At 63.9% G+C, this 11,819-nt stretch overlaps 1 protein-coding gene across 2 annotated transcripts in view; it reads left to right on the top strand.

Moving 5' to 3' along the window:
* Positions 1-1,312: 1,312 nt before the first annotated feature.
* DGKQ (diacylglycerol kinase theta) overlaps positions 1,313-11,819 on the top strand; it is a 12,597-nt gene continuing 2,090 nt past the window's right edge. For both annotated transcript variants that reach the window (XM_032333526.1, XM_032333527.1), the window contains exons 1-19: positions 1,313-1,707; positions 4,258-4,337; positions 4,966-5,065; positions 5,443-5,528; positions 5,634-5,759; positions 6,213-6,366; positions 6,448-6,519; positions 6,640-6,740; positions 6,849-7,087; positions 7,179-7,269; positions 7,362-7,416; positions 7,543-7,604; positions 7,971-8,121; positions 8,492-8,530; positions 9,105-9,220; positions 10,497-10,648; positions 10,823-10,971; positions 11,063-11,241; positions 11,578-11,678. In XM_032333526.1, coding sequence (XP_032189417.1) covers positions 1,428-1,707; positions 4,258-4,337; positions 4,966-5,065; positions 5,443-5,528; positions 5,634-5,759; positions 6,213-6,366; positions 6,448-6,519; positions 6,640-6,740; positions 6,849-7,087; positions 7,179-7,269; positions 7,362-7,416; positions 7,543-7,604; positions 7,971-8,121; positions 8,492-8,530; positions 9,105-9,220; positions 10,497-10,648; positions 10,823-10,971; positions 11,063-11,241; positions 11,578-11,678 — 2,333 coding nt within the window. In that variant the 5' untranslated portion in view covers positions 1,313-1,427. The remainder of the gene's footprint in view (positions 1,708-4,257; positions 4,338-4,965; positions 5,066-5,442; positions 5,529-5,633; positions 5,760-6,212; positions 6,367-6,447; positions 6,520-6,639; positions 6,741-6,848; positions 7,088-7,178; positions 7,270-7,361; positions 7,417-7,542; positions 7,605-7,970; positions 8,122-8,491; positions 8,531-9,104; positions 9,221-10,496; positions 10,649-10,822; positions 10,972-11,062; positions 11,242-11,577; positions 11,679-11,819) is intronic.

Here is an 11,819-nt window from a genome sequence, read left to right as displayed (position 1 = left end):
AACCCTCCCTGTCTCTCGCTCCCTCAGGCCCTCCCAGCAGGCCCAACACACTTCCAGGGCATTGCCTTCCTGGCCTTTTGGTCATCGCCCCCCACCCCAACTCTGGACATTATTCTCCCCTGGTTGCATCCCCCACCTGGTTTTTCTCCTCCTCTGGGACCCTGGGACTTTACCCTTCTCCACCCCTACAGCAGCCAGCCTCTCTCTGCAGCCCTGCTTGTCCCGTCTGGGTCCTCCAAGAACACCCTTGGCCCATGATGCCCACTTTGGCCACATGCACGGCAATCTGCGTTCAGGCCCACAGAAGGAGGGACCCTGGAGTGATTTCTGGCAGGCAATGGGGTCAGGGTGACCTTTGTGGGCACATCCCCCACACATCCCCAGCACCGCCTGGACAAAACAAAGCTGTGTGCGCTGTGGTTGTCACTTCCTAAAGCCAGACATCTCTGCAGGGCTGGCTGGCAGAACTCACTGCCTTCCCCAGGAGTGCGGTGGTGGTGGGTTTTCCTGGGGGGGCGGGGTCGAGGAGGAGGGGGGCGACGTTGGACAGGTCAGGCCCTGATGGGAACACTAGGCCATGACCTGGAGGGAGGGATGCTGGCCCTTCCAGCTTCCCGAGAGAGATGATGTGAGGGAGCATCATCAGTTAACAGCGGGACAGCAACGTTGGCGTAGGGAGGGGGGGAATGCAGGCCCTGGCTATTGCTGAGTGAGACCCTCATGACGTCCCCATCTGTGGTGAGGACAGGGGCCAGGCCTGAGGGTACTCGGGGTAAGGCAGGGCCCACGCTTGCGAAAACGCAGCGCACTCGGCTGTCATACAAGGCTGGTTGGGGCATGCAGGGGAGGCGGGCCTTGGTTCCCGATCCCACCCTCGGGCCCCTGGGATGTGCCCTGCGCTCGCAGGGCCTCCCAGTGCAACCGCGAACCACCCGCGGGATCCACTGTCGCGTGGGAGGTGTCCGTCTGCGCAGGCGCGTGTCTGGCCGCCGCAGGTGCAAACGCCCGGTGCCGGAGTCGTCGCGAGGCTGCGTGCGGGGAACCCGATCCCGATTCCGGGCGCAGCCTGTCGGCCGAAGGCCAAGCCCATCCCCCTGCCCTCCAGGCCTCCCCAAGCAGTCCCTCACTAGGCCGCGCCTCGGACCCAGGGTCCGCAGGCCTGCCCGCAGGTTTTCCACCTCCAGCAGGTACCAACCCAGGCCCCGCCCCGCCGCCCCAGGCCCCGCCCCAGAAGGCCCACCGCCCCAGCCCAGGCCCCGCCCCCAGCTCCATGGCCCCCGCCCCCGAGCATGCGCCTGCGCAGTAGCGGCGGGCGCAGTCGGAAGCCCGGCGCGGACGGCGGGGTCGGCGGGGAGGCGGTACCCTCTCTCACCCGCGGCGCGGACCCGGCTCTCGCCAGCCGCCGGGGTCGGGCCGCCCGGGCAGGGATGGCGGCGGCGGCCGAGCCCCGGGCCCGTGCCTGGCTCGGCAGTAGCTCGCCGCGCCCGGGCAGCCCGGCCTCCAGCCCCGAGCTAGGCGGCAGAGGCCGCGCGCGCCCGGGACCTGGGCCGGGGCCAGGGTCGGGGTCTGGCCCGGAGCGGGCGGGCGCCAGGACCCCAGGCCCCGCCGCGTCTGGCCACAGCTTCCGGAAGGTGACGCTCACTAAGCCCACCTTCTGCCACCTCTGCTCCGACTTCATCTGGGGGTTGGCCGGCTTCCTCTGCGACGGTGAGCGCCCGCGATCCCACAGACCCCAGCCCGTGGCCCAGAATGGGCTCCTCCCCTCTGACTTCTGCATTCCCAGTGGGCTCCTCAGGACAGAGCCGCTTAACCCCCGGGGCAGGAGTGTGATGGCCTCAGACCCTCTCTGGAGAGGCTATAAGCACTTGCTCTTCTAGGGGGTTGGGGGCACCAGGTGTCTTCCCCCAGGACTGTGGGCCTCAGGAAAAAACTGCTCCCTGGGCTCCTTCACTGGGCTTGGGATTCAGTGAGGGAAAAGTATGGTGGGCGTTGTGGAGCAGGTGCAGTGACTGGGGGATGAGTTCAGGGTCCCCTAAGCAGGTGGGACTCCTCACTTACTCTAGGCTCCTCACTCCCTGTAGCTGGGGCAGCAAGGAGGCATCACTGTGGTCAGGCAGGGCTGGTCCCGGCCGCTGGTAGGATCCTGTGCCCTAGTGCTGGGCCTTTTCTTGCCCTGCGTGCACACTGCTACCCACAAGGGCCAAGTGCGGCATGCCCTAACAGGGCTGGCACCTAGCTGCCAAGCTGGCTGCCTGGGCCAGGAGGCCCTCCCTCTGCTGGCTCATTGGACAGCGAGGGCACAAGCTTCCCAGGTCTGCTCTGGTAGTCCTGCTTCCTCTGGCAGAACAGGTGGGTAGGCCCTGAGGACCACAGCTGCCCAGGCATTTGGGGACCCTTTGCTCCACTCATGGAGACAGGCTTTTGGCTCTGGGGTTTACAGAGAAGTCTTAACCAGGTCTGGATGGAGGAGGCTGGGTCTCTCAGGCGGGATGCCTTCTGCCCAAGAAAATGGCATGGTTGAGCTGACTCCCTAGGGCAGCACCAGGTGGTCTGGCCAGCTGGCATGGGGCAGGTCACCCCTAGATCCTCAGAAACACTGCACTGTCTTATCTTGTCCCATGCCAACTGGCTCACCTGAGGGGGGAGCAGTGCTTGTGCAGGCTGAGTCAGCTTAGGTCTGAGGTTGAACCCAGGACCCCTGCACAGGTGAGGGGTGGTGAAGGCAGGGCTCCAAGTCTAAGGCTAGACTCCAGGTCCTCCTCAGTGCTATGACCTCCTGCAGGTGGGGCTCTGGGTCTAAAGGGCGAAGCAGCTCATGGAAAGGGGCTGGGCTTGGGGGATGACGTGGAGGCCATCCCTGGGCAGCTGTGTGGACGTGCTCCCCACCTCTGGAGAAGGGGCTCATAATCTTGGCCGGCAGAGGGGCCTGACAAGCGTGTGGGAGGAAGAGCCTCCTTCCCTGCCAGGGAGTACCCAGGATGTGGGATGTGGGGTGATCAAGCACTATCTCCGTGGGCCAGAGGAGCTGGGCACCACCTGCCTGCAGCTGCTGCCTTCCGGGACAGAGCTAGTCTGGGTGCCTTGGAGGGGAAGCTAGCCAGAGTGCTCACCCTTCCTCTGTGCCTCCCCACTTACTCCATCTGACCCAGCCTGCTGTAGTTTTTTCAAAAGCAAGGCCTCAGGGCTGTCCTTGCTAGCCTGTGGAGGACCAGTCGGTGTCTTCCTCCTAGGGACGGGTGGGTAGGGCTTCAGTGGGTAAGATGGGGCTGCCTCAAGGCCCCTTGCTCATACTTTTCACCAAGCGCCATTTGGAGAGTGAGTCCTTTTGCTGCCTGCCCACTTCCCAGCCTCCAGCTGCCTTGTCCAACCCATCCCACCCCAAAGGGGCCCAGCCCAGGTCCCCTGCCCCTCCCTAGGCCTCTTGCACCCCTCCCCCCAATCTTGTCTGACTTTGGCCCTCAGTGTGGCTGGACTCTCCAGGCCTCCCTTCTTAGTGGCCTGCACCCCAGGACAGGAGGCCCTCAGAAACACAGCCTATGTCGGAGTACTCACTGCCTTTAGAACCTCTGGGCTGTCTATCCCTCTGGGTGGGGACAGGTGTGGCCATCCCTGGGCTGGCCACCCCCTACCCTGCCAGCCTCGGGAGGTCCTGGACCATCACAGACTGGCTCTGGTTTCAACAGGCACACAGCATATGGGAAGGGTGGTCAGAGGGTCTTCAGAGTTGTGGTGGAGAGGGGGAAGAATGTTCTTCGTGCTGCTGGTCTTGGGGGAGATGTCCACTTACCTGCCTGCACCTCAGGGCCAACAGATAGGAGTGGGCCCCCTTGTGCAAGGGGCAGGGGCCACTCTCAAGACCCTGGGACACAGCAGCATCCCCACTCTGGGCTCTCTGGGGATGAGAGGTGGGGTGGCGCAGTGGATCAGGGTGTCCATGGTGCTTCTGTGGGGGGATGCTGTGGCCATGTCCTCCCTCTGCCCCCACGATAGTGGGGATGGCGAGAGTCACTTTCCCCATCACTCACTGCTGGGTCAGAGTGGGGTGGGGGATGCAGGGATTCACCACACGCCGACTCCCCCTCAGCTCTGGCAGAGTGGGCCCACTGTGAGAGATGCACTGCCCCTGCAGAATGTGGGCAGCTGGCTGTGGCCCCTGGTGCTCCTGCTGGCCATGGCCTCCCTTCTGCATGCCAAAGCCTGGGGTCTCCTGATGCTTGGGTCGGACAGGGGCCAACTCATGCTGCTCTCATTCCGTAGTCTGCAACTTCATGTCCCACGAGAAGTGCCTGAAGCACGTGAAGACACCCTGTACGGGTGTGGCGCCCAGCCTGGTCCGAGTGCGTATGGTGGGATGGGGCGGGGGGTGGGGTGGGGTGGGGTGGGGCTTGGGGGAGTGAGCTCTCGTGGCAGGTGCTGGGCTGAGTCAGTCTGTCTGGGTGGATGGTGCAGGAATGCTCCTATGTGCTGCCTTGGGTCTCCAGGATGCTGACCATATCCCAAGTCCCTGTGTGTGAGCCCCTCCCAGGGCAGTAGCCAGGCCTCACCTCCTGCTGATTCTGATCCCTCCTCCTCTGGGGTCCCTGACACCCAGCACTCCTGCTCCTGCCTGTTGGTGGGCCTCTGCCCATGAGTGTTTTTCTCCAGCTTGCCCCGGATGTATCACAGGGGCAGGGACGAGGCCTGGAGGAAGCAGCCAGCGCCCAGCTTCCTGGACCCGCACAGCTGAATCAGGCCCGGGGAAGAACCAGCAGGGGGCTCCCTGCAGGAGGGGCAGCCCAGCGGGGGTGGGGGGGGGACTCGGAGGAGAGTGGGCAGTTCCAGCAGGACCCCCAGGGGCACAGAGGGGCAGGGGAAGATTTGGGAGGCACTGCAGGGCTCTCTGGGCTGCAGAGGACGAGGCCTGCTGGCGCTGGCTGGGTGCTGTCCGGTGGGCCCCAGGCTGAGGGGGAGCTCTGCTCCCTGCAGGTCCCTGTGGCCCACTGCTTTGGCCCTCGGGGCTTCTACAAGCGCAAGTTCTGCGCCGTGTGCCGCAAGGCCCTGGAGGCCCCTGCGCTCCGCTGTGAAGGTACTGCCCAGCCCGCCTGGCTGCTCTGTGGTCTGCACCCTCACCAGGGTCCTGGTCTCTGCTGCCCAGGGGGCCCACACCCTGCTGTGGCCAGGCAGCTGGGTAGGAGGCGGGGTGGTGCCCTGGGCGCCCATGAGGGGGGATGTATTTGTGGACTCTCAAGCTGCCCTCATGGGGAAGCAGGGGGCCAGAAGACAGGGAGCAATGGGTAGCCGGCTCCTGTCCCCTGAGGGGAGGGGCACCTGCTGTGCGCTCGAGGAAGAGTCCAGGAAGTGTGGCTGGGATGTGCAGGGAACTGGCCTTGGCAGTGCTGCCCAAGAGAAGGGGGCAAGGCTGTGGGGAGAGGCGAGAGGCCCTTAACCCTGCCCGCCCCCCAGTGTGTGAGCTGCACGTTCACCCCGACTGTGTGCCCTTCGCCTGCAGCGACTGCCGCCAGTGCCACTGGGATGGGCACCGGGACCACGTGAGTGCGCAGGGTCAGAGGCCTGAGCCTGGGGGTGGGGGGGGCGGGGAGGGGGAAAGGTGGTGTTGCTGGGGGCTGGCTGAGCCAGGATGGCCCCCTCCACAGGACGCGCATCACCACCACTGGCGGGAGGGGAACCTGCCCTCTGGTGCACGCTGCGAGGTCTGCAGGAAGACATGCGGCTCCTCGGATGTGCTGGCGGGCGTGCGCTGCGAGTGGTGCGGCGTGCAGGTGGGGCTTTGCGCTTTGCTGGCTGGTGGGGGGGAGGATGCGCAGGTGGGGCTTTGTGGGGGAGGGGGTGCAGCATGTAGGTGGGGCTTTGCGGGGTGGGGGTGCCCTGAGGGGCGGAGTGGGATGGTGGAGTTCCTGGTGGGCATGGTGGGGATGGGCAGTTCCTGGGGGTAGGGTGTCATAGTCCTGGGGGGTGGGGCAGAGTGGATATATTATCCCTTTGGAAAGTAGGTTGGAGGTCCCGAGAGCAGGTGTGGCGCGTCCTTCCGTGCTCACCCGTCTGCATCCCAGTGTGTTGGGTCTGGGGATGGTCCCCATTGTACAGAGTCAGGGATCCTTCTGGTCTGAGGGTAGCACCCGCCTGTGTGCCCCTCCCTGGCCTGGTCAGGGGCCATCAACCCAGCGTGGGCCCCTGCAGAGTGGCTGACAGCCGACCCATGCTCCTATCTGCAGGCCCACTCAGTCTGCTCTGCGGCGCTTGCCCCAGAGTGCACATTTGGGCGCTTGCGCACCATGGTCCTCCCGCCGGTGTGCGTGCGCCTGCTGTCCCGAAACTTCAGTAAGATGCACTGTTTCCGCATCTCTGAGAGCGCGGCCCCAGAGCAGGGTGAGTGAGGGGCTGTGCTGGGGCTGGGTGTGTGGGCTGGGGGTTGGCCTGGGTAGAAGATCAGCTGTGCCCCTCCGGCAGGTGAGGGGGACGATGGTGCAGACGGAAGCGCCCCCGCTGGGCTGGGCAGAGAGGTGCTGGCCCCGGACTCCAGTGAGTGCCTCCTAGCCATTGTGGCCTGCAGCCTGGTCCCCTCATCCCTCACCTTATCCCCCGTCCTGTCCCCAGCCTGGACCCACTCCATGGACAGGCATTTACTTCTCTCCGGCCCAGGCAAACAGACCCTGAAGATCTTTGATGGCAACGATGCTCTGCAGAGAAACCACTTTCGTGTTATCACTGTCCCCCGCCAGGCCAGGAGTCAGGAGATGCTAGTAAGAGGGAGCCCCTGCAGGGCGCCTTCTTGGGGAGCTTTGTGGCATCTGGCGTGGCCCTGGCTGGTGTCTACATCTGCCCCCCTCCACCCCCCACTTCCCCCGCAGGAGGCAGCGCTTCGGGCTTACTATGTCACAGAGGACCCTTGCGATTTCGAGTTGCAGGCCCTCCCCCCATCTGTCCACACCATGGACATGGGGACCCGGGGCAGGACCCGGGCCGGAGGGAGTGCAGAGGAGGAGGGCAGCAGAGGCCCGGGATCCCGAGAGGCTGCCCCCGAGGCCTGGATCCTCCGTGCTCTGCCCCACACCCAGGAAGACCTGAAGATCTACCCTGCCTGGCTCAAGTGAGACCCAGGCCCCAGGCCCAGGGTCTGTTGGTGGGAGCTGGGGTGGGTGGGGGCATGTTACCCGAGCTCCTGAGATTGTTCCCTGCAGGGTGGGTGTGGCCTACGTGTCCATCCGTGTGACCCCAGGGAGCACAGCCCGGACCGTGGTGCTGGAGGCTCTCCTGCTGCTCGGCCGTCAGGTGTGTATGCCACTGTGGTCCTGGCTGACCTGGTGGAAGACCTGGAGGAGCTGGAGCTCCAGGCCTGACGCTGTGACCTCTGTCCCTCACAGGCTGAGGGTCCGGAGAGCTTCCACCTGGAGGAGGTGCTCATGGGCAGCAGGCAAGGTGAGCGGTAGCCTGTGATCGAGGGTCCCCGATCTGCCCCGGGGTGCCCTGAGGTCTTCGGGGCAGCTGCTTGCAGATGTGGGAGTGGCACCTGGTACCCACAGGCCTTGCCTGTCATTCTTGCAGTCCAGCGGACGGTGCTGGAGGATGAGGAGCCCTTGCTCACCCGGCTTCGTGACATCCGGCAGGTCATTTTGGTGTGAATGCTGGTCCCCACAGAGTCACCAGCCTTTGGCCATGGCTGCTGCCTCCCAGCGAGGGAGCCTGTCCCTAGGGCCCTACGTGCCAGTGCCAGCCCTCCTGGGCCTGGCGGGTCTGTCTGCTTGCTCATGTCACTGTTCTCTCGAAGGTGGCGTTTTGAGCCCCAGACCCCACTCCCTGGGGCTCCCTGAGGAAAGTTGAGGGGTTTGTCCCGAGGGAGGAAGCCTGTGTTTCCTTTTCTGTCTTGTCTCAGTGTGGTTCAGCCTGGGAAGTCTTTCTGGATGGAGGATGGAGGGACCGGGAATGGTGGTGCCCTCCCTGAGTGCTCTGCTCTGGGTCCTACCTCCCCACAGACATCCCTGCGACAGATGACCCAGACGCGGTTCTATGTGGCTGAGAGCAGAGCTGTGGCCCCCCGTGTCTCCCTGTATGTTGCTGGCCTGCCTTTCGGGCTGTCTGCCCAGGAGTATGGCAGCCTGCTGGATGAGGCTGTGGCCACCAAAGGTGTGACTGCCTGGGCTGACAGGGGAGCAGGGGGAGGAGGGGACGGGTTCTGAGAGCAGACCTTGGGGGCTGGTTCTCCTCTCCTCCTCTCCCTCCACACAGTATCTGAGCCTTTGCCAGGCTGGTTCCCACTCGTTGGGTCTCTTTTCTCACCTTGAGGGCCCACAGTGCTCACCTCCTCCAAGGGGCTTCTGAGACCCCAGAGGTCCAGCCTCTGCCTTTTGCTCTGAGGTGGGGAGGGACATGCTGGGGGAGCTGCCCCTCCTGGGTTGTGGGAACCACCTGCAAACAGGAGCAGCAGGGTTGGCCTCCAAGGCTGGGCAGGGCCTGGGGACCTCGCACCTCCCCTGACCGCAGCCTATCTTCGCAGCTGGCCTGGTGTCCGTGAGCCACGTCTACTCCTCCCAAGGTGAGCCACTGTTGTAGGGCATGGTCAGATTGGGCTCTGGAGTTAGGTGGAAAGGCCTGCCCTTCTTACCTTCGTATTCAGCGTTTCCATTTTGTTTAGGACCTGACCTTTGTCTGGGGGATCCCTGTGGGAGGGACCCATTTGTGGTTTTTTCCCTGGCTCCCTGGCTATCATGCTTTTGCTAAAATGTGATTGAGTTGCCGAGGACTTTTCTCAAAAACCTGTTCTGCCCTTGGGTTTGCATCTTTCTTTTCTTGGGAGACTGCAAATCTGCCCAGAAGCAGGAGGCTATTCCCATGAGCCCCAAATGCCTTCTGGGGGTCCCCAGCAGTTATCAGTATCCTCCATTCTTGTGGGGGTGTTCCTCCCAGGTCCTGGGGTGAGGGTGTGCTCTGCCACGCTGCCCTCTTTTGTCCATCTCTGTGTCCTGTCTCTGAGCTTGGTGACCCTCAAAGGCTCCTTGGGGCTGGTGATCCTGCATCACATGGCTGCCATTGGATGGCCAGACCCAGAGTCCCTTCTGGCAGCAGGATGAGGGAGGCCACAGTCTGAGCTCACAGTCCCCGTGCTGCAGGTGCCGTGGTGCTGGACGTGGCCTGCTTCGCGGAGGCCGAGCGGCTCTACATGCTGATCAAGGACACAGCTGTGCACGGCCGGCCACTCACCGCCCTGGTGCTCCCAGACGTGCTGGTGAGTGGGCGCCATCAGGGACACTGGTTTGTCTAACACATGGTTCACAGCCTGGGAGGAGTCTGAGATCTGGGGGCAACGGGCCTGTACCATGGCTGACAGGTGGAGGACTGCAAGCTGCAGTTCCCATCCTGCCTTGGCTGCCTCCTAGGGGCTGTGTGTATGCACACATCCTGGGAGGCCCTTGCCTTTTCGAGGGTCACTGGGACCCCTGCTTGGGAGGCCTGGGCCACCTCTGACCCGCAGGTGGGGCTCCCTGACTTTGGACCACATCTGGAAGAGTGAAGTGGGATAAGCCCACGCCCGGTGTGGACACTATATGGGTTGGAGCAGGGTGAGGGGCTGGAGCCCCACGTCGTGCCCTACGCTCCATGCCTTTGCCAGCAGCCTCTGGTCCTCACCCCTGCTGGCCCGCAAGGTTTCCCCTGAGGTGTTGGTGGCTGCTCCAGCCCTGACCCCGGAGCCCTGTCTGGGTGCAGCAGAATTAAGAGTAGGTGAGGTCACTGTTGGGGACTGGGGGGGGCGACTCCTGGGCCTGGCTGTCCCCTCCCACCTGAGCCAGGCGTCACCGTGCTGTCCTGATGAGGATGCGGCCCCTGCAGGTTGGGGTCCCTGATAGGCAGAGCCTGGTGGGCGGTGCCAACTTGTACTTTCTCCTGGTAGCACCCTGCTGTGGGGTGAGCAGGTGTGGGAGGACTGCAGGCAGCTCTGCCCCACGGGTCACACATCACCCTGAGTGTGTCCTTGGCTTTGAGGTGTTGCTGAGTCGTGCCTGTTACCCAGCATCTCCCACCAATGGATGCTGGTGCCCCCCACCACCCTCACCATTGCTGGGACCTCAGCCCCCTACCTTCTGTCTCTGGGCCCCATGTTTTGGGGGTTGTTTGTTGGGAGATGGACTTCTGCCCATGGGAGGCAGGGGCCCCTCCGTGAGCCTGGCTGCTCCTGCTGGCTGTGCTGGGGGTGGGCAGAGGCCCGGAGAGCTGTAGGAGGGGCATGTGGACTCCCACGTGGGTGTCCAGCCTTGGCTGTGTGGATCAGGCAGTGGGCACGGTCTGGCCACAAGGGTCACGGTGGGTGGTGGTGGCCTGTATGCTCAGAGCTCCAGGCCGGCCAGCTTCATCTCCTCCTGGGGCACATGTGTGCCTTCCTTGGGCGGGGGACTAGCTGCAGGTGGGCTCAGGCTATGTGGGCTCAGGGTTGGAGCACTTGTCACTGCCCCTATGGGATGGCTTTGAGAACCTGCACTAACCCAGCACCCCCCCCCATCTGTCAGCACATGAAGTTGCCCCCAGACTCCTGCCCCCTCCTCGTGTTTGTGAACCCCAAGAGTGGAGGCCTCAAGGGCCGTGACCTGCTCTGTAGTTTCCGGAAGCTGCTGAACCCTCACCAGGTCTTTGAACTGACCAACGGGGGGCCTCTTCCTGGGTGAGTGTGGGGGTCCCCGCCACATTGCTCACAGCCTCACAAGCCTTTGGAGGGGTGCTTGCACATCGCTGTGGAGAGGCCTGAGGGAACGGAACCATCCAGGCTGTTCTGCGTTGGCTTGGGTGCTCCTGTTGGCCTGTGTGCACCAAGTGCTTCCTGTTTGCCTCTTGCCAGGTTCCACGTGTTCTCTCAGGTGCCCTGTTTCCGGGTGCTGGTGTGTGGTGGGGACGGCACTGTGGGCTGGGTGCTCGCCGCCCTGGAGGAGATGCGGCACCGTCTGGCGTGCCCGGAGCCTTCCGTGGCCATCCTGCCGCTGGGCACAGGTGGGGTCGGCCAGCAGACCAGGGGACAGGCCTGGGAGGGTGGGGAGAGGGGTGGGTATAGAGAGTCCGTCTTCTCTTGCCCCCATCCCAGGGAATGACCTCGGCCGGGTCCTCCGCTGGGGGGCGGGCTATAGTGGGGAGGACCCATTCTCCGTGCTGGTGTCGGTGGATGAGGCTGACGCGGTGCTCATGGACCGCTGGACCATTCTGCTGGACGCTCACGAGGCTGGTGCTGCAGAAGACAGCGTGGCGGACGTTGAGCCCCCCAAGGTACCAGGGTGGCACCTGTCGGGCACCCCATAGGCAACTCTCTGCTTCTGTCCGGGGTTTCATGTGGATCCCAGCCACCACCTGGTGTAGGCACCAGGACCGCCTCATTTACAGGGAAGCTGAGGCATCGTCAGCAGCGGCTTGCTGGGGACATCCCGGGCTGGCTGGCTCAGATAGTTGCCTCCCCCTGAGTGCACGTCAGTCACAGGATGGAAGCCGCTGTGACAATAGGGGAGGGTTGGGTTGGAGATGAGGAGGCTGGACCCAGCTTCGGGGAGGTGGGGAGCACGTGGTGAAAACTGACCAGGGTCATGGGAGAATGTGTCTTATCTCCAGATTGTGCAGATGAGTAACTACTGCGGGATAGGCATTGATGCAGAGCTGAGCCTGGACTTCCACCAGGCACGGGAAGAGGAGCCTGGCAAGTTCACAAGCAGGTGCCAGAACATCAAGGATGGGGGCTTGGGACTGCTCTAGATCACAGGGCTGCCCCCTGGTGACAGCATACTTCCTGGGAGTCACCAGCAGGACTTGGTGGATGGGGCTGGAACCTGGGGCTGTAGAGGGGGCGTCATAGG

This window comes from Mustela erminea, chromosome 2, assembly GCF_009829155.1.
Source record: "Mustela erminea isolate mMusErm1 chromosome 2, mMusErm1.Pri, whole genome shotgun sequence".
Taxonomy (NCBI): Eukaryota; Metazoa; Chordata; class Mammalia; order Carnivora; family Mustelidae; genus Mustela; species Mustela erminea.
The sequence above is the reverse complement of the archived record's forward strand: the minus strand, read 5'-3'. Positions and strand labels throughout refer to the sequence as shown.